We start from the raw sequence: 22,087 nt of genomic DNA on the forward strand, positions 1-22,087 counted from the left end.
AGCCCCCACGGTGAGCCTGTTGCTCAGGGTCTCCTGAGTTGGGGCTTTCGGGTTCTGAGCACGGTGAAGCTCAGCCTCTCCATGCTGTTCATATCCCAGATGTGGCCACCCCTGCTCTGGGACCTTTCTGAGAAGGTGACCTGATGAGCCTTTATTCCGACTGCCTTCTCTCCCAGTGTACATGAGAGAAGAGGTCCAGAAGGTTTAAAATAGCTCATTGGCCTTGTCTTTGTTTGTCTTCCTTCCAATATTCTTTTCTTTTAAAATTTTCTTCCGACTAAGTGTCTTCCTCCTCCCCCAAATCCTGGGATCCAGAGGAGGTCAGGCTGTCTGAGGGTCAAAGTGGCGGCACTCTTTCTGAACCTCCCCATTCCAGAAGATGTTTGCATTCCTCACCCAGGCTTCCGCTGGGGACACAGGACCCGGTCGGTACATTCCCTTCCCTTCAGTGTTACTCCTCCTCCATCCTCGGTTTGGAATTTGCTCTTGTGACTCCTGCAAAATTGGAGGATCCTGTAGCCGGATTCTGGAAACTCATTCCCAGGTTCTGCTCTGTGGCCAGGCCAAGGGATGATCTGGGGAGCAGCTGTGCTGTGTGCTCTTCCCCCCCACCCCCCCAGGGCCGTTAGCCTTGCTAAGGCTTTGCAGATCTGTGGGCACACTGCGTGCTTATGAAGTAGGCGTGTACTCGGCTGCTGCTGCTGCTCTTACCTCCACGCCCAGGTCCTGTCTGAGACCTCTGATGTCATTTCCTATATACTTTCTTCTCTTGTGCGTCTAGCAGATCCAGGTCAGAGTCTTCCCTCCTGTGGCTAGGGCTGTCTCTCCAGATCTTATGCTCTTGGAGGGCAACGAGGGAAGACACATCCAGAGCCACCATCTAAGCTCTTACTAGGTCATAATTCTAGAAAGTTTCTGTCTTGTTAACATGGACCAATGTGAAAAGAAGTCTCTAAATAAGAACAAAAAGGAATCTTTAAAAAAATGTGGGGTTGGGGATTTAGCTCAGTGGTAGAGCGCTTGCCTAGCAAGCGCAAGGCCCTGGGTTCGGTCCCCAGCTCCAAAAGAAAAGGAAAAAAAATGTGCATTTTCTTACTAAAACATTTTAAGTGTGTGTGTGTGTGTGTGTATGTGTGTGTGTGTGTGTGTGTGTGTACCCTTGTGTGTACATGCCCAGGGCAGGAGAGGCTGTTGATCCCCTGTGTCTGGAGTTACAAATGGTTGTGAGCTACCCTATGTGGGTGCTAAGAATCAAACTCTTTTGAAAGAGTAGTAGAGCTTTAACTGCTGAACCATCTTGCCAGCCCCAAACAGATCATTTTTGAGCTGGGATTACAGAATATTCTTTTGTAGATTTCTTTTCTAAGATGGACGACACCACACGAGGCATGGTTTCTATTGCTACTGTCTCTCGCCTCTGTTGACCCAACACACATCAGAATAGTCCAGCAAGTGAATCTCTCTTATTGCAAACCACGTTAACTACACCAGGAATCGAGGAGATGATACAGGCACCAGCATTTTCTCCGTGTGTGTGTGTGTGTGTGTGTGTGTGTGTGTGTGTGTGTGTGTGTGTGTGGGAGTGTGTATGTGTGTGAGTGTGTGTGTGTGTATGAGTGTGTGTGTGTGTGTGTGTGTGTGTGTGTGTGTGTGTGTGTGTGTGTGTATGTGTGTGTGTGTGTGTATGTGTGTATGTGTGTGAGTGTGTGTGTATGTGAGTGTGTGTGTATGAGAGTGTGTGTGGGGTTGGGGATTTAGCTCAGTGGTAGAGCGCTTGCCTAGGAAGCACAAGGCCCTGGGTTCGAGCCCCAGCTCTGAAAAAAAAAAAAAAGAGAGTGTGTGTGTATGTGTGTATGAGAGTGTGTGTGTGTGAATGTGTATGTGTGTGAGTGTGTGTGTATGAGAGTGTGTGTGTGTATGAGAGTGTGTGTGTATGAGAGTGTGTATGAGAGTATGAGAGTGTGTGTGTGAATGTGTATGTGTGTGAGTGTGTGTGTATGAGAGTGTGTGGTGTGTGAGTGTGATTGTGTGTGTGAGCATGTATATATGAGTGTGTGTGTATGAGAGTGTGTGTGCATGTGTGTGTGTGTGTGTGTGGTGTGTGTGTGTGTGTGTAGGGGGAGCTATGTACATGCTAGGCAAGTATTCTAAAGCTGAGCCACACTCTGGCCCAAACCACAACTTTTTTCACGCATATCTGTTTTGTTTTCATCAAATTCATTCCCTGTTCCCTTCCCTTTAATCCCCCTCACACATCCCCTAACCTCATCACATCCTTACCCCCACCCCACCCCCACACTGAATTCACTTCCTGCTGCCTGTGTGTCCATGAATGTAGAAGCCTCCACCGGAGCATGGGCTAGCCTTGCAGTCATGGCTACTCTCATAGGATTCATGCCACTGTTATGCTAGCAGACAGGTCTTACCGGTCAGCCATTGCTGTAGCCGGTAGGATTCACACCAAGTAAGATTGTCAAATACTTTTCTCTTCCGGCATAAATAGAACCTCTGGGCACTATGAAGGCTTAGCCAGTAGGAATGAAGCTTCCAGGTCAGTACCAGCTTGACTTCTCTACATTCTATGACTCGGGTCCATGGTCTTTTTAGCAATAGGATTGAACCATTAAGTTCTGGGGTACAATAAAGAGAACCCAATGGCTTGTAATATTTAGAGGCCTCTAGGGACCTCAGTGACCAACAACTCAAAAAGTGGTAACCTACACCTGATTTTCTTTCTGCTACTCTATGGTGTCTGAGAGAGGCATTATCTCTCTGTTAGAGGGAAGTACTTTTTAAACACTCTCTCTCTCTCTCTCTCTCTCTCTCTCTCTCTCTCTCTCTCTCTCTGTGTGTGTGTGTGTGTGTGTGTGTGTGTGTGTGTGTGTGTGTTGCGTACATGTGCATTTTAGGAAACTTCTTTAGTCCTGGCCAACTGCAGCTTGCATCATCTAATGGCGCTAGAGTTTTATCTCTTTTGAGACAATGTCTCACAGAGCCCAGGCTGGCCTCAAACTCAATATAGAGTAGAAGATGACTTTGAATTTCTGATCTTCCTGTGTCTACCTCCTGAGTGCTGGGATTACAAGTGTGCTCCTTCATGCCCAGTTCCTGTGGTGGAAGGGTTGCCATGGTAGGCAAGCACTCAATCATCCGAGCGACACCCCTAGCTCTCTATAAAGTTTTATTTCAAATGTGGGGTTGTCTGTTCACCTTTTACTTGTTCAGCTGAATATTTAATTAAAGATTTTTAGGTTTACTTACTTATGTGCATGACTGTTTTGCTTCTATGCCTGAACTAGGGTTTTGCATGAGTATGAATGGCTATGTGTTTTAGTTAGGGTTTGTGAAGAGACATCATGCCCATGGCAATTCCTATATGGGAAACCATTTAACTGAGGCTGGCTTACAGTGTCAGAGGTTCAGTTCAGGATTGAACATGGTGGGATATGGTGGTGTGCAGGCAGACATGGTGCTGGAGAAGATCTACAGGAAGCAGGAGACTGTGGGCCACACTGGCTATAGCTTGCACATAGGAGACCTCAAAACCTGCCCTGACAGTGACACACTTTGTCCAACGAGGCCACACCTCCTAATAGTGCCACTTCCTATGGGCCAAGCACTCAAACACATGAGTCCATGGGGCCATTCCTATTCAAATGACCAAACCATGTCAGTGCTGGTAACCAAGTTTTTTGATGTTTCAGTTAAGCTGGTTGACCAGCAAGTCCCCAATATATGCTTGTCTGTCCTCAACCCGGGGACTTGGGTTGCAGATGAGAACAAGTTGTACCTCAGTGCTGGGGTCCAAATCTGGTCCTCATACTTACATAGCAAGTGCTTTACCCACTGAACCATCTCCCCAGCTCTACCCACTGAGCAGTCTTTCCAGCCCTACCCACTGAGCTATCTCCCCAGCTCCACCTTCGGTTTTGAGACTGGGGTCTTATAGGGACCTGGAGCTCACTAACTAGGCTGGTTGGCTGGGCAGGGAGCTCGGGGACATGCCTGCACCTCTTCACCATTGCCGGGACTAGAGGCTTACACCCCTACATTTTCGGGATTTTAGGGTTGGGAGATTGAAATAGGTGTTTGTGACATAAGGACTGTACTGCCTGAGCCACTTCCCCAGCCCACTCTCAAGTTTTAACAAGGAAAAGCCATTGTGCTTATGGTGACTTTTCGATGTTTTTGCTGTTTTGAGTCAAGCCCGATTTGGCCTGGACCTCATAGCAATCCTCCTGTCTCAGCTGCCTAGTCATGAGCCACCACACCTGACTTCCCTAGGGGCTCTTCCAAGGCTTCCCAGTTCCTTTCTTCAGAACAGTGGTCAGATATTGTAGCCAAGGCCTTAGTGCTTGGTTAGACCCGAGCGCGTGGACCCTCTTAAGATGACTTCAGAACAAACCAGCTGGGGAAGAATGAGCCTCTAGAGTCCTTGGGAGAAGGAAACAAGAAACCCAACTTAAAGGGTAGAGGGAGGCTACCCTTCCCGCAGGGATCTGGCTTTGGGTGATTAGGATCCTGATTTATTAGACTGGAGTCCATGAAACACCAAAAAGCTGCGTTTTAGCTGAGATTGTGTTTCAGAATTACGGAGGATGGAGAAGCTCAACTCTGCTGCGGGGAGTGTTTATGGAATCGCTCAGCCTTCTCCTCTAAATAAATTAGCACACATTTATTATAGAACATGTAGACAACTGTATACAATACTGTATACACGCGTGCACGCACACACACATACAGATACATGCTCACACGCACACACACATAGACACGCACACATATACATGCACATGTGTGTGTACACACACTCATACACATATACACATGCACATACATACATACACACATATGGACACACACATATAGACACACACACAACACACACACATATACACGCACGCACGTGCACACGTACACCACCCCAGAAGAAATTACTTGAAGGCAGTGTTAAAAACAGTTGTTCAATATCTTTAATATACTTAAGTGTCTGTGAATTGAATTATTTACTACTTGGTCATTGAGCTGTTTGGGTGGTTTTCAACTATTTTGTTACAAGTTTGAATGCAGTTTTCATCTTTCTACTTCTGTTTATTTGGATAGAATCCTAAGACTAGAAATACTGGGTCAAAGAGCAGGGACATTTTTAGCTGCATTTCTTGTTACATACGGCCAAACCGCTTTTCAGAAAGGTCCCAGGTGTATAAAACTCCTAGGACCTCCCACCCCCGCCCTCCCAAGGGAACGTCCTCTGTTTTGAGCTCACTCTTCTCAGAGCTCAGCCTCCCTGGTGCCTCTGTGTACTCTCCAGGGCGTGGTCTGCTTTCTTAGGGCTCTGTTGTATCTGTCTCTGTTAGGATACAGGGCCCATTAAAGCTCACAATTTCTGGGTTTGCATATCTAGTGGTCAAAGAAATACTTTGGGGTGGGAGCTTCTGGGGGCTACTCGTTACAGAGTGGAATGGGCAGCCTTGGGCTATCACAGAGTTTCTCACTGCCTAGTAAATCCTGGTCAGGAATTCCAGTTGAATGACCAGTTAGCCCACTTCCTGCTGCTAGTTACCCCAGGCAAACCCAGACAACTCTCGTTCTCTACATTTGACTTACATTTTTTTTTTCAAATTAATTTTTTTCTTTTAATTCAGGATCTTACTATGTAGCCCTGGCTGGCCAGGAATGAACTTCATAGTCCAGACTGGCCTTGAACTCACAGAGATCTGTCTGATTCTGTCTCCTAACTCTTTGGATTAAAGGAACGTGCCATTTTTCATACTAATGAAATATATAACTTATTTTCATTTATAGTAATGCTTATCACTTAAGTTCTACCCGGGACATCTGGATCATCAAGAACTTCCCTTAGAGAGGCTACTGCTATGTGGGCTGAGGCAAGCGGATAGGTGGGGGTTGAGGGGGTGAGGGTGGTGGACGTGAGTGGGGGATTGGCCAAAGGTTTAAAATACACAAAATAAGAAACGAATTTGAGCATCCATCTTAACCAGTCACCATTATGCATTTCCAACCAGGAACTCAAGTAGTGAGAACGTCAGTGCAGGGAAGGGCAGAGTCAGACATGGTGTGTAGGCGCACGGCCATAGTACAGGCCTTCAATCCCAACAGAGGCAGGGGGATCTCTGTGAATTAGTTATCAGTATGCTCTTCATAGTGCGTTCCAGACCAGCCAAGTCTACACACTGAGACCCTTTCTAAAACAAGGTCTAATGATGAATCGATTAGGTCTCAATAACGCTAAATAATCACACAGCCTGTGCTGTAATCACACTACCCTTTAAAAATATCTATTTGCCTTTACTTGGTGTATATTAAAGTGTGTTTTGTCTGCATGCATGCATGTGCCCTGTGATGCCTGGCGCCCAGACAGTTGGTGTTGGAAAGCAAGAACAAGCACTCTTAACCACAGACCAGTTTTTCTTTCTTTTTTTCCCCTTCGTTTTGTTTTTTATTGGATTTTTTAAATTTATTTACATTTCAAATGTTATCTCCTTTCCTGGTTTTTCATCCATAAACCCCCTATCCCATCTACCCTTCCCCTTCTTCTATGAGGGTATTCCCCTGCCCATCCACCCCTCCCTCCCCCTCTCCACACTCTGACATTCACCTACACTGGAGGTTCGAGTCTTGGCAGGACCAAGGGTTTCTCCACCCATTGGTGCCCAACAAGGCCATTCTCTGCTACATATGCAGCTGGAGCCATGGGTCTGTCCATGTATACTCTTTTGGTGGTGGTTTAGTCCCTGGGAGCTCTGGTTGGTTGGCATTGTTGTTCTTATAGGGTTGCAAACCCCTTCAGCTCCTTCAATCCTTTCTCTAACTCCAATGGGGATCAGGTTCTCAGTTCAGTGGTTGGCTGCGAGCATCCACCTCTGTATTTGTCAAGCTCTGGCTGAGCCTCTCAGGAGGCAGCTATATCAGGCTCCTGTCAGCATGTATTTCTTGGCATCAGCAATATTGTCTAGGTTTGGTGGCTGTATGGATATGGACTGGATCCCAGGTGGGGCAGCCTCTGGATGGCCTTTCCTTCAGTCTCTGCTCCAAACTTTGTCTCTGTATCTCCTCCTGTGAATATTTTTGTTTCCTCCTCTAAGAAGAACTGAAGCATCTGCACTTTGGTCATCCTTCTTCTTGAGCTTCATGTGTAGACCATTTTTTTTCTATTCCCCATATTATTATCTTTAACATAATCTTTAACATATGGAAAATATAAAGCAGAAACAAAGTTTTGGTATTACTTATAATAGTGAAAATCTGGCTCTAGACTCACTTATTTAGTATAGAGAAATGATTAAGTGTTGATGGACAAGAGGAGTGGTTATAACAATGCTATCCTAGTGTGGAGCCACTGACTCCCTCCCACAGTCTTGACGAGCTGTGTGACAGAGCTGTGTGACAGAGCTGCCTTAGGCATCTGGGGATCCCCTCCCCGCAACACACACACACACACACACACACTCAGTTCATTCCTGATGTTATGTGCAGAGCTCTGCTTCAGATCTTTCCTTCTGGTGCACGGAAGCCCCATCTTATGTATCCATGCGCATGGGCAGTCCCTCAACAGACAACAGTTCTGGAGGAAGAAGCCGTCCTCCAGCCTCTGTCTTGAGGGAGAAGCAGGAACTGGTAAATCCTGCAGGCTGAAAAGGGGAACTTCAAAAGCCAGCATTCTTGGACACTACGCTGCCCAGCCAGTCAGCTTTGCTCACCCGGGCAGCTGAGCGTGTTTTCTTGGATGTTACCCTGGAGAGCAGGGCATGTTGGCACAGGCATGTAATCCTAGCACTAGGGAGACCGAGGCAGGAGGATCATCAGGAGTTAGACCAGCCCGGGCTGCATTAGTTGAGCCAGGGCTGCACGGTGAGACCCTGTTTCTGATGAAAGTTGGAAGAGATTTCATCGGAGTACTCAGAGCCCTGTGGTCTCTGGGGTTTCTGCTCTTAGAGCTTATGTTGGCATCTGTGGGTGGGTGTCTCTCCCGTCCTCACCCAAAGGTTCTGTACCTTTCCATGCTCAGTGGCTTTGTCTGTCTTTCTTTTTTTCCCGGAGCTGGGGACCGAACCCAGGGCCTTGCAATTGCTAGGCAAGTGCTCTACCGCTGAGCTAAATCCCCAACCCCTGCTTTGTCTTTCTATTCAAGATCCCTGCTCCCAACAAGACATATATATTCCCAGGCATTCACAGCCTCTCGGGCCTTCTACCCACGACCCGGTGTGTGTTGGGATGACTCCTGAAAACATCTATGCCCTTAAACGTGCTCCACTCTGAGACTGGCCCTGGGTAAGACCTCTAGAGTCGGTCGCTTTGTGCAGGGTGCCCCTCCTCCACCCCTCCATGGCCATCACTTCTGCTACACAGTTAGCTTCCTTTTCAAAACCTCGTCTTCCTACTTTGGATCCCTTTCTCACCTCCTCTTCTGCTTCCCTTTTTGTTATGGTGGATTGTTCTTGGCTGTCTGTCTGCTTTATTCTTCTTGATCCCCGCACCCCTTATGAGTAGCCATGAGATCTCCAGATGTCCAAGGCTTCTGTTGCTCTTTGGAGTTGACTGGCACATGCCTGAACCACGGGGTTCACTGATAGCTCTCTGTGGTCTGCGTGTGTGTGTGTGTGTGTGTGTGTGTGTGTGTGTGTGTGTGTGTGCATGCATGTATGTGGCCCTTGTTTCCTGGTGTACCCTCTCAGTACTGCAGGCTCGTTGGAGAGTTAGAGGACACCCCACCCCACGGATAGAGCAAACCTGACCTGGAAATGGGTCCCCTTGTTTCCTGGGGCTTTGTCCCCACTCTGGGCTTAGAAGGCTGGGATAGTAGTTTCTCCGAGTCTGTGTTGGGTCATAGGGTGCCTTCATCAGTCACCTTAAACTTTTACTTGGCCGCAGGGCTTCTGTGGCTGGGGCCATTGTAAGTCCCGCTCTGTTGAAGTGAGTCAGAGCTCAGTGGCTCTGGAAGTCTGAAGATGATATGACCCTTTGTAGCCCTGTGGGGCTTCTAACCTACTTCCTCACGGCCCCTGAGTCCAGACCAGGTGTCTTGGCTGTTTCTCTCCTCTGAGGGCTCTGGAGTTCTTCCCCTTTCCTGTAGGCTCTTAGAGTACATTCTGGAGAGATGAAGCAGCCAGGACATGTGGCTCCTCTCACATTGCCAGAGGCCCTGGAGTCAGGGAAGGTACTCCAGGCTTCTGGACTCACGATTACTACTTTCTGTTCATTCCCAGCATGCAACTGAGATGAGTCAGGCAGGTGAGGCTTATCCAGGCCCTGGGATAAAGCTTACTTCATCCTCTTCCTCACCAGCCCCCTCCCCCTCCCACACAGGATAATATGAGCAGAGCCCAGGGAATGCATTACACTGACCTGCAGAATCAAACCGGTGGGCATTTGGTGGCTGTAGGAGGCGGCTCAGGTTGTCACGACAAAGTACCACAGCCAGAGAGCTCGAACAACGGGAGGTGTTTTCTTACTGTCTGCAGGCCAGAAGAGCAAGGTCAGGGGTGGATGTGTCAGGCCTGCCTTTCTCCTTCTCTAGGAGAAGGAGAACCTCCTTCACTCCAAGAACCTCCCACAGTAGCATTTAATCCCTAGGCACTCAAGCTTCTTTATGTTTGAATTCCCGGATGTGTTTCGTTGATGCTGTTGTTTTTGTTGTGTTTTGGAGGTATCTTCTGAGAGAGTGTCTCCACGTGTAAAGTAAGTCACTATTACTTCCTGAGGTTTTGTAAAGAGTAGTAACCAGGAAGTGCTTCTTGTACGCCTCCAACTGAACTCGTGGCAAAAAATCCTGTAAGGTGTGGTACGGCGATTATTCCCATTTCACAGGCACGGGAGCCGGGGTGCAGAAAGATCAAGAAGTAATTAATGACAACACAGAATACCGACTAAGTTGAGCCTCTCGATACACGAGCGCATACTGGTGCATGACGAAGTCGATATCCTCTAGGTCACTATGCTTAGCACACAGTAGGACCTCAGGAAAATTAACTTAGTTGATTCTAATGGGTTTTAATGACTGTTCAGAGTTGGTAGAAGTTTCCAGGGTCCAGTGGGGTAGCCGTTTGGTGCCCAGGGGAGGAAAGCTGGTAGCAAGGAGTCTAGCATGTCACAGAGGTGAGTCAAACCAGGGACAGGTGAGGCTCCTCCAGGCTCTCGGACAGAGCCTGCTTCCCCCTCCTTCTCACCCTCTCTCCCTCCTGTGGTGCAGGGTGATGTGAGCAGAGCCCAGGAATGCCTTATGTGGATCGGCAGAACCGAATCTGTGGGTTTCTGGATATTGAAGACAATGAGAACAGTGGCAAGTTCCTACGAAGATACTTTATCCTGGATACCCAGGCCAACTGCCTCCTCTGGTACATGGACAACCCCCAGGTGAGAAGCCACATGGGAAGGGGACAGGGCGGCTGCCCTACCCTCTGCCACAGCCGGGAGGGGGGTGGGGCGTGGGTCTCTCTCAAGGGACCTCAGTAAGGAGTGAGAGATCCTCCAACACAGGCCAATAGTTACATCTAATGAAGGGAACTTTCTCCAGAGATGGGGGTAGCGCTCAGTAGTGTGTGTGCTTAGCAGATAGGAGAATTTTGATTTAGTCCAGAGTAGGGTGCGTTAGACTGGGGGAAAGAAGAGAGAGAGGGAGAGGAAAACTGAGGAGCAGATCTGGGGGAGACAGAGTCTCTTAGCCCTAGATCTGTACGCAGGAATTTAACGCTCAGGAAGAGTCAGGCCGCAGTGTCTTTCAGATCTGACGCGCTTCCCCTCACCCCTCAGGGCTGTGGCCTAATGACGGCTCCTGCTCTTCCAGTCTGGGGCCCCTCCCTAGCCGAGAATGTGATCTGGTTCCCTGAGCTGGACAATATGGGACTTCTTTGGTCTCCTGAATCAGGAAGTCATGGAGTTTTTGGTTGACAGTGACCTTCCAGGTCACCTGGTATTGCTTCCTCATGCCACAGAGGAGTCCTGGACTTTGCAATCTACCCCTAGGCAAGGAGAAGTCATTGCCTTAAATATCTTGTGGAGACTAGGACTAAAGATGAGGAACCAAGTCCCCCTGCGCCCGCCCCTGTCTGCCTCTCTCTGTGTGTCTCTGTCTCTCTGTCTCTCTGTCTCTGTCTCTGTCTCTCTCCCTCTCTCCTCTATCCACTCTGTTTCTTATTTTTGAGACAGGGACTCTTTATGTAACCTTCCCTGTCCTGGAACTCACCATGCAGACCAGGTTTGCCTCAAACTTGCTGAGATCTACCTTCCTCTGCCTCCAGAGTCTCAGGATTAAAGCTGAGACCACCCTGCCTATCCTGATCGCTTTTATTGCTATGCCTTGGCAGAGGTTGGGGTTTGGTGACTAGAATGATTATTCTTTGGGATCTTGGAACTTTTTCTTGTTCCACCGAGTGCTGTCATGTTCTTCCTTCCAACTGGTCCACAGCAGTTTCATGGAAGCGAGACCGTGAAGAACGGCATGTACCTGAACCGCAGAGTCATAGAACGTGGCTGTATAGGGACAGGCATGAATGTTGGGCCTGTGGTGCGGGTCTGTTCAAAGGCTGTAGAGGAGAGTCTCAGCGTTAGGGGTTGGATATGTGCTTTAAGATGTGAACTGGGGAGTTGAGAAGATGGCTCAGTGGGTGAAAGTGCTGGTTGTTAAGCCTATGACCTGAGTTAACTCCTCAAGGTCCACATGGTGGAAGGAGAGAAGCAACTCCTGCAAGGTGATCTCTGACTGTCGCATGCTTTGTACACGTTTGTAAACATGTTCCCCATGTTCCCCCACCACATGACTGTAAACAAAATTAATGTTTTTAAAAGATATGAAGTAGGACAAGCTCTGTGAATCCCCTGATCACTACCCGCGTGCTAACCTCCTGTGGGTCTTCACTGCTTGTGCTTTGGGATTGAGAGCTGGATGAGAACATTGTAGATGCAGAAAACATGTAGAGAGGGTCCTGAATGGACGCTCCAAACAACCGCGCTCACATCTCGCCCGATGTCTCCCATAAGGCAGCTGCTGACTTTCACTAAGCGCTGGACATCTGGACTGGATCCACCCAGGATCCAGAGGCTGCTGTGTCCTCTGGTTGTCTCCCATCACCCTCAAGTCTTGCTCTGCCTTCCGGATTGCTTGTCACTTCCCTGAGGACTTTCATCTCGATTAACCTTCTTTATGCTGTTCTCTGTGTTTGTGCTGTCCTGAACCAAGACTCGCTTTCTTGAGGAGTCCTGCCTAGCTGCTGGCAAGTCCTGCTTTGTACCTACCAACCAACCTGTCTTTCCTTTGTTTATATATGAGTATGTGTGTGGCGGGCATGTATAAATGTTTGTTCATGTGTGTGTGTGTGTGTGTGGGGGGGGACATGTGAGTTTGAAAGCCAAACTTTGATGCCACTTTTCCTTCATTGCATTCCACCTTGCATACTGTGGTGGAGTGTCTTGCTTGAACCCAGACCTCAGTCATTCTGCTAGACTAAACTAGCTTACCTGCCCTGGAGAACCCCTGTTTCTGCCTCCAGGGTACCTGATCACAGGCAGCCCAGCATTTAAAAAGGTACTGGGAATCTGAACTTTGGTCCTCCGGTTTGGGTGGCAAGTGCTTTACCCACTGAGCCATACACCCAACTGGACCTTTGCTCATACTCCGGGCCACAGAGAGTCTTGTTGTCAATCACAGGTCACCCGTCACTATGGTGTCCTCATCTTGGGTCTTGAATATTGCCAGCTGTTAGGATTCCCCTTATTGTAACCCACCCTCAGTTAGATTGTCTCACGGGCCTGGACCTTGGGCTCACGCAACACCTTGGCTCTTAGGACTGCCCCTGCACTAGTGTCTACCCTGCCTAAGACAGCCTTCTTTCCTTTCTGCTGGAGGGCTCTTGGGTTGTAATTCTTCCTGGAAGCAGGAGAGCGGAACCAGATGGGTCTTGCTATGTCCGTGACCGTTCAGAACACTTCTTTGGTTATTGTGTTAGTTATCGGCCATGTTGATGGCCAAGCAACCTTTCCAGATTTGAGAACAGTGTTTTGGTAAAGTGTGGTTACCATGCTGTGCCCAATTCTCTGAGCTTTTGTTTTACTCTGAAGGGATGGGTGGGGAAGGAGTTCCTGCCTTCGTTCTGAAAGTGAAGGAGGTGGTGTGGAGGGGGATGTGAGGAAGCATGCCCAGTGCTATAAGCCTGTCAATCTGACTCCCGTACCCCTGGCATTGCTACTCGCAACAAGCTGGTCATCTTGAGGTGGCTTTGTGAGGAAGAGAAGCCTGTGAATGGAGTTTCTGATTAAGCAAGAGGAGGGGAGATACCTGAGGGGCTGCAGAGCTCACATGCTCAGGATGAGTGACATATCTGGGGTTGTTGGATGAACGTGTACTCCAGGCATCAGTGAATGAATAGGGGGCTGAGAGGGGCAGTGAATGAGCCGCCAGAGATATGCCTTAGGAAGGGGGTTGATGTTGCTCTCCTGGGAGTAGGAACAGAACCCAAGCCCAGGACAAGCTATAGCCTGGGTCTCTGGGAATGTTGACCCATTCTTGTAGAGGGCCATAAGAAGAAGGCCACAGTTTGAGGACCCTGTAATATCACCCAGCCTCCATAATCTGGCCATGGGATAGGATGCCTTTCTTTTCTGGGGCAGAGGGGATTCTTAATGGGTATTGTAATGATTTAGCTAGCATGGAGAACTAAGTCTTCAGAATCCAGGTGTCTGATCATCTCCTGTTTGAAAGTCTGCATGTCTAGTCTTGATGAGCCTGTCTCAATTCTACCACTGTTGCCTCCGTTGCTACTGACCTCAGTCTGTTTCCTGAGGGATCACTGTACACCAGGCATCCTGTGCAGTGCCTTGTGCATCTCAGTAAATCCCCTGACTAAGTGTGAGTGAGCCCTTGGGACTGAAATTCCTTAGTTCGGTGTTGAGCAGGCTGGAAATGTGGTTGGGGTAAGGCTGTATCCTTGATATTCTTGACTTCTGTCTTCTCTCCTGATAGTTTGCTGGCTCCTGGAGATGGTGGGGAAGGTGACTTCAACCATGTCTCTGCCTCTAGGAAGTTTCAAGTTGAGGAAATAGAAATGACATTCTTAACACCTCAAAGCTGTAACAATAAATAATACTAAGCCATCACCGCCAGACATCACACCCACCGTTCATTGCTGGTGCCAGCGCCAGGATATCAGGGTTTTGGTTGGAGGAGAAGAGGCTGTAGTTTTCCATTTCTGCTGCTACTTGAGGAAGACAGAGCACTAGGAGGTGGAGTCTCACATGGGAACTTCTCAGGTCTGGTAGACAGGAGATCAAGGCTGCAATCTTGGCCTGTCTTCTCAGGTGACTGGTGTTTTAAGCAAGTCCTTTCTATCCTGAAGCTTAGTAATGTTTCCTAACATGTATGTACTAAATTTGTCCAGTGTGTTAGATGCTTAAGTGTGGAGGCACCAGAGTGAGCAAGACAAACCCCCCTACCCACTGTAGGTAGGGAGATAGATGATCACATAGAACTGGGTCGAGAGATGGTTGAGAGCCATATCTTCATGGGCGAGGTAGCACCAAATTATCATCTTTTAATTTTCTTAAGCCTTTTTGGAGACAGTATCCTATACTATGTAGCCCAGGTTGGATTTATCCTTAAGCATTTTTGGAGACAGTATCTTATACTATGTAGCCCAGGCTGGACTTATCCTTAAGACTTTTTGGAGACAGTATCTTATACTCTGTAGCCCAGGCTGGACTTATCCTTAAGACTTTTTGGAGACAGTATCTTATACTCTGTAGCCCAGGCTGGACTTATCCTTAAGCGTTTTTTGGAGACAGCATCTTATACTATGTAGGCCAGGCTGGACTTATCCTTAAGACTTTTTGGAGACAGTATCTTATACTATGTAGCCCAGGCTGGACTTGAACAGACACTCTTACTTCCATTTCCTGAGTTTTTGGGATGATGGGGATTTACCACCACACCCAACTGTGGCCAGATTGTGGAGGCTGTGTGATATTAGAGGGGCCATTACTCTGCATCATTCAGACTTGAGGAACATTTATTTTGACCTGTTTTCATGTACAAGTCTTATTTAGCTGTTGTGTCACTTTGATCTAGTCAGAGTTGTAGAGGAGGGGAGGCAGCCATTATGCGGACGTAGGTGGACACGTGAGGTTACCTGGCTAAAGGATTGCTCTCAGTTAGGACCCCCAGAAGAAGTCCTTATGATGTCAGGTACCCAGACAAAGATTTGTAGACAAAATTCTTCAGTAAAGAAATGCTTCCACAGGCCCTCCTAGAAGTGATGGGGAAGCCTGGCTAAGGAAGGAGGAAGCTCCTCAGGGCTGTGTGCTCAGGTGGGAGTCAAAAGGGAAGGCTTACCCTGGCCTTGAGGGAGCTCTTGGTGAGTTCAGCTTTAGAGCTGTCTGGCTCATTTATGTTTGTGCTGACTACCGATGACCACAGCTCTGTAAACATAGTCAACATGGCTTCCCCATGTTAGCCAGTCCCCTAAGCACAGTGAAGGGAATGTGGGGGACCTGAGGAAGAGGGATCTGGACACAGCATGGACTAGGTGCAGCTTTGAATGGCAGTGTTTTGAATCATTGTGTGGTAAGGAGTTAAGGTTTCAATCAAAGATATTTGCGGCGCTAAACTAAGTATGACTTGAAACCCAATAGCTCAAATGGACCTTGCCGAGTGGACAGTACCAATGCTATGGATTAGACCACTGAATTGGCTAGTTTGTTTACAATTCAGTATGTGGGCAATATCGAGCAAGCAGACAAACAACTCTTTTGTTACTGCAATAATCTTTTTGCATCTTTAGGAATTTGGCCAATTTCTAAACTCATAATAGCATACTGCTAACTATAGGTGGAGAATAACAATATAGAACTTAGAATAGTGCAACTCTCCCTAAAACCCAGTCATTTTGCAAACAAGCAGTAGTTTTTGTTTGATGTTTTCAGTGCTGGGGGTTGAACCTTGGGTCTCATGCGCATTAGGTAAGTGTTCTTCCACTGAACAAGTTTTATTTATTTTGAGAGAAGATCTTGTTAAATTGCCCAAGTGGATCTGAATTTGTGTTTCTCTTGCCTCCTGAGTAGAGCTGCTGGGTTATAGGCACATACCAGTGATCACCATGCCTGGCCAATGGTTCTTGAAACACTGCCCAAATTTCCTTCAAGTCACGATACTTGCAGAGGTGTGTGTGTGTGTGTGTGTGCGTGTGTGTGTGTGTGTGTGTGCATGTGCATTATGTGTTGTGTGTGTGCATGTGCATTATATGTTGTGTGTGTGAATGTGCATTATATGTTGTGTGTGTGAATGTGCATTATATGTTGTGTGTATGTGCATGTGTGTGTATGTATGTATGTATGTATGTATGTATGTATGTATGTGTTAGTAGTGCTGGAAATTAAACCAGGACTTTGCATATGTTGGATAAATACTGGACCACTGAGCTACACTCAGGGCCTGGAAGTTTTCCTTTGTACTGAGTGTTGGTCCCTATGACAATAGAGAAGCTGGAACACTTATGTGGCTGCTCTGCTCCGTAGTGACCTATGAATGACGACCTGGGTTTCAGCTGCTCAGCCACACTGGTGTTCAGCACTGCCAGCGCCCATCCACAAGCTTAACTACAAGAGCAAATTCTACGGCTCTGAACAAGAGTAAACCAAAGCATGGGCATGATATGACATTTGATGGTGGCTTTCGTCAGGATTCCTCAGTAGAGTGTAATGTTTCTCCTTGTCCAAAAAAAAAAAAAAATTACTTTGGTATACTTCTTTTACATGTGAATTAAGGATCGTTATAATATCCTAAAAGATTGCATCTTTTCTAGCAAATCTGGGAGCCCAGTGAAAGACATTTGCTTTGTTTAAAAACCAACCAACCAACCAACCAAAGACTGAAAGCAGGTCTTTTCATTGGCCAGGCAAAGAACGCAGTGTTCACAGCAAGTGGATATTGGTCTCATTTCAGTGGAAAGGCTACAGAGTGAGGGGAAGAGTGTATTAATATGTACCTTAATATATATATATACATATATATATATGTATATGTATATATATATATATATATATATATATATATATATATATGTGGTCACTTAAAGGCTGAGTGAAAGCAATGTTTTAAGAGTGATGTTTTTGTGTCAGAAACTTCCTTTGGAAAAGTTTGGGCTCCATCAGTATTTTAATGGCTTCTGCATCGTTGGCTTCAGCTCACTCAGATGCTGAGAACCAGGAAGTAACTTCATTGAAAACGGGCAATGCCTTCACCTGGTGCAAATTCAGTGTAGAAAAGTGGATGTAATGGCAACAACTCTGCCTCCCGCCCCTGTCCTCTGACTGTAGCCCCTCGGCAGGCAGCAACAGGACTGCTCTCTCTCCAGTATCTACCTACCAAGTTCACGGACAGATGGGCATCTTGTAACCTTCAACTCTTTCCCAGTCGGTTTGTGAAAGTCTTTTCTTTTTAATAGTCTTATTTTTTTTTTTTAAATCTTAGTTTGTGGGTTTTTTTTTTTGAAAGATAGATTAGCTTTCTGTGGTTGATAACTGACTATATATGTGTCTTAGTTCCTTTCCTATTGCTATAACACAATGATTAAGATGACTTATAGAAGGAAGAGTTTATTGCAGCTCAAGGTTCCAGAGGGCAAGAGTTCATGACCATTATGGCCGGGAGTATGGCAACAGGCAGGCGGGCGTGATGCTGGGGAAATTTCTGAAAGCATAAATGTTGAGTCAACAACCATGATGGAGAGAGGAAGGGATGGAGGGGGTGGAGAGAGGAGGACAGACGGAGGGGGGAGAGACAATAAGAATGAATGAACATGAACTGGGCCAGGAGTGGGCTTTGGAAACCTCAAAGCCCACCCTCAGCAATGTACCTCCTCCAACAAGGCCACACCTCCTAATCCTTCCCAAACAGTTCCACCAACTGGGGACCAAGCATTTAAATATATGCGTCTATTGGGGTCATCCCCATTGAAACCACTACCTTGCACTCCTTGGCTCTCATGGGCTTGTGGCTACAGCATAATCAAATGCTTTTAGTTCAGTTTCAAAAGTCCCCAGTCTTTCAGTCTCAAGACTGTTTAAAGTCTAAAGTCTCTTCTGAGACTCAGGGCAATCTCATAACTGTAACCCCCTGTGAAATCAAAAAGTAAATTACTTCCTTCTAACATACATTAGTCTAGAATATACATTACCATTCCAAAATAGAGGAACATAGAAACAGCCAGGAAATACTGGACCAAAACAAGATTTAAAAACCCAGCAGGGGCAACTCCAAATCCTATAGTTCTGTGTCTGAAAGCAAAGGGCTTAGCTGACTTTTCCCTTTCAGCTTTGGGGACCATAATACACTTCTCTCTGCTGGATTGGTTCCATTCCCTGACTGTAGGTCTCCCTGGTGGGCATCTCATCTCTCTGGCAGACATCCTGTGGCTCTGGTAATCTCCAACAACCTGAGGTCTCCAACTCGATTCAGTCTTCACTTTCATAGCTGTGTCTGGCATGGTGAATGGTAGGAACCAAGGGAGGACAGGGCTACTGACTGGATGAGGGAGGAGAAGGATAGACCAGGGGGCTGACTGGAGGAGTGATGTAGACTAACCAAAAGGGTAGCTTTTGCATAGCAATATTTACGGGTAGGCCTCTTAACAGTCTAGATTTATAAAATCATATGCTTTTGTGGTTCTGGGAGCTTGGAACTAGTGCTCTGTGGATGTTAGGCAAGTGTTCTACCCTGAGTCTCTTCTCTAGTTAGTTAGAAAGTTATATTCATAAGCCAAAAAAATTGTAATGGGGTAAATCATAAATTTGTATATTTTAGAAGCCATAGATATTTAAAAAAAAAAAAAAACCAACAATGCCCATGTTTCTGTGTGCACGTGGAGGTCAGAAAGCAATTTGAAAGGGGGATTTGACTCTACCTTTCCCTCATGTGGGTCCAAGGGATGAAACTCAGGTTACCAAACTTAGTTAAAAAAACAAACAAACCAAACTTTTAAAGTATATGCTCATGCCTTATTTAAATTTCAAATCAACCAAATAATACTTAGAGTTATACATCCCCATATATAATATAATTCAAATTGATAACCACAGGATTATAGTCAAGAGATTATGATCTTTGGGAGCCAGAGGGCATGGTTCTCTTATGAAGGAGGAGCCCTGGTGATATAGAGGAGTATGCTAGTTATATTAGACAAATTTAAGAAAAGTAATAACACAGACCAAGTTAAGCGGGTCAGTAGTGGCTAATGTGTTTAGTCCCAGCACTAGGGAGGTCGAGGCAGGCAGATCTCTGAGTTCAAAGTCAACAAGGTCTCCAGAGTGAGTTCCAGGCTAACCAGGACTGTTACACAGAGAAACACTGTCTCCAAAAATGAACAGACAAGCAAACAAAAACAAAGACCATGTCAAGAGTACAAGTGTGAGGGGCAGTGGGCGAATCTCCTGAAACAGGCAGTGAGCATCTGTCAGCCTGGAGCTCTGTAGCAAGCTCCAGTCAGTCTGACTTAGTTCTCTCTTCTGTTAAATACAGAAATATTGTTACATAGTATGTTCAAGGATGGCTTTGAGACTTCTGTAATGTTTTGGGGGCCAGGAAAGTAAGAGGTGCTTAATAAATATTAGTTAAATAATAGAAGCTAAATATTAGGCTTCTGCCAACTGACCCCTAGATGTCGGGTGAATGCTTCTGAATTTACTTCATTTTGTTTCTTTTGTGCTAATGAAATTCTTTGGTGTGTCAGGTAGTTATGAACTGGGAAAGCTGCCCTGTTAGGAGACTGTAGGAGCAAACCAGTTAAACTCTAGCATCCCTGTGCTGCATTTTTGCCAATTCTTTTTTTTTCTTTTCTTTTTTTCAGAGCTGGGGGCCGAACCCAGGGCCTTGCGCTTGCTAGGCAAGCGCTCTACCACTGAGCTAAATCCCCAACCCATTTTTGCCAATTCTTAAATGATGGATAAGAAAGACTAAACATCACAATAGGTTAATGCCATGTTGCTTCAGCTAAGCTTTTGAACAGGATACATTATAGTTGTTTTCTCTTTGTTTAAAACCACACGTTTCCCCCTCAGGGGTCATTCGAGTAGCTAGTTGTATTTTTTTAAAAAATACATTTTGTGTATTTATAGTAAAATGTTTCATACCCACTGACACAGATGTGGAAGCTGGGAGAGGTTGGGGAGGGGAGAGAAGAGGAAGGGGAAATGACATTGAGTTTTCGGCACCCTCGGAGGAAGCTGGGTTAAAGAAAGGATGAAGATGCTTGAGAGCCATTCAGGTTCCGGAAAGCCTCAGACTCGCCTGCTTGTGGGCATCTATGAAGTTCAGGCTGGGGAATCAGGTTTGGGCGAGGGGTGCAAGGGATATGGAAGCCAACACACTTACACAGAGGATCCCTGTCCTGTCTAAGAAGGTGATAGCATAGTCAGCCAGGACTAGAGACCCCAGAGTGTTAAACCAGCACTGCGTCCTATGATGTTGACTGCCCAACAAGGGCAAGGTTAAAATATGCATTTGGAACCGAAGAATGGGAGAAGCAGCCATGGGCACCATGTGGGCCAACGAGTTTTTAACTGGAAGTGAACCTACAGGGCGGAGGTAAAGAACGGCCCAGGGTAGCTGGCCTCGTTTATATATAGCCATTCTCATTCCAAGAGGACTGTGGAATGCAGGTCTGGCAGCTCTCCCTTTTGCCATCCTGCCACAGGTGCCTCCTTGTGAGCCTGGATGGTCTTGGCTTTGGTGTTGAAAGCTGTTGTTTTAGCCCACGAGCAGCAACATGGGCTCACGCCCTGGGCATGAGGTTGCTCCCTGGATTCGCTTTCCTTCTCCTACTGGCAGGCAGCAGCAGTTACTGATGCCTTCTGGACTCTTTGCTGCTTGCTGCCTGGGCACCCTTCCTCCTCCCTTCGCATCCCTCAACCCCTGATCTTTTGGAGCTTGGCACCTAACAGCCAGTTGGACTAGTTCCTGCCCTGCCCAGCCTGGGCAAGTCTCTAAGTGTAACCCTGTTCAGTGTAACCCTGCTTCTGTTCTTGTATTTACCTTTCATTGACAATCAACTTGTAGATAATTGTCTCAGGGGAAGTGGCCCTGGCATGAAGGAAAGTACCGTGGAGGCTCTGGCAATCTGAAAGGGCTGGGTTTGAGATCTGGCCTGACTTGCCATCTGTATGACCTTGGTCCAATTGCCTCACCTGCTGGATCTTTGGCTTCTGTGTCTGAGAAATGGGACTGTGGAGGTAAGGTGGCTTTGTGAAGCGCTTAGCAGCGTGTGTGGTACAGTAGTCTCTCAGTCTTATCTGTCTCTGCCTTGTTTCCCATGCTGCACTCTGCCAAAGGACCATTGGGATGACAAGCTCTGTTCTCCCCGGGCTTCCTGCAATAACCACACAGAAAATCATGGTAGCTGAAGAGCTGTCAGGACCAACATCTTGCTGATTGACGAATCTTTAGTTGGGTCTTCTGGCTGTTTCTAGGCTCTCTGCTATTCTTGCTAGGAAGTGGGTAACAAAGTAACATTCTCTACTTGAGCACAGAGAACTGCTGTTTCTACAGAAGGACATAAGGTAGAGGCATGGCTTTGTGGGCAGCTCAGTTCTTTCTTGGTCATGAGAGAGAATAAACCAAATATTTCCCAGTCTTCTGAGATCCTTGCTGGCTGAAGAGACCTTGAGTAAAATGCAAGGTGTTGGCAAGGTCTTCTTAAAGTCCCCTGTTAGTGCACAGGCACCTGTCCTGTTCCAGAAAATTCACTAGAAGCATGCAGGTCACTCTTACTTATAGACCTCGTCCGGGTGGTTGCCAGTTACTTGTTATAGTGCTGGGGCTTCCTTTTCCCACCCACCCCTCTTCATAGCCTCTATCCCGAGGACTGCTGGTGCTGTGCTCCTGTTTCCTCTCTAAGGACTGCATTGTATTACTGTACCCCATGATGTAAGATAATTATGTGTCAATTAAACCCCCCCCCCGGCTGGAGAGATGGCTCAGCGGTTAAGAGCACCCGACTACTCTTCCAGAGGTCCTGAGTTCAATTCCCAGCAACCACATGGTGATTCACAACCATCTGTAAAGAGATCCGATGCCCTCTTCTGGTGT

At 46.9% G+C, this 22,087-nt stretch overlaps 1 protein-coding gene across 2 annotated transcripts in view; it reads left to right on the forward strand.

The window, feature by feature from the left end:
- Nucleotides 1-22,087, forward strand: part of Plekha2 (pleckstrin homology domain containing A2) — a 58,719-nt gene that overhangs the window by 3,291 nt on the left and 33,341 nt on the right. For both annotated transcript variants that reach the window (XM_032919190.1, XM_032919191.1), the window contains exon 2: nucleotides 10,211-10,374. In XM_032919190.1, coding sequence (XP_032775081.1) covers nucleotides 10,234-10,374 — 141 coding nt within the window. In that variant the 5' untranslated portion in view covers nucleotides 10,211-10,233. The remainder of the gene's footprint in view (nucleotides 1-10,210; nucleotides 10,375-22,087) is intronic.

The sequence above is a fragment of the Rattus rattus genome, chromosome 13 (assembly GCF_011064425.1).
Source record: "Rattus rattus isolate New Zealand chromosome 13, Rrattus_CSIRO_v1, whole genome shotgun sequence".
Classification (NCBI taxonomy): domain Eukaryota; kingdom Metazoa; phylum Chordata; class Mammalia; order Rodentia; family Muridae; genus Rattus; species Rattus rattus.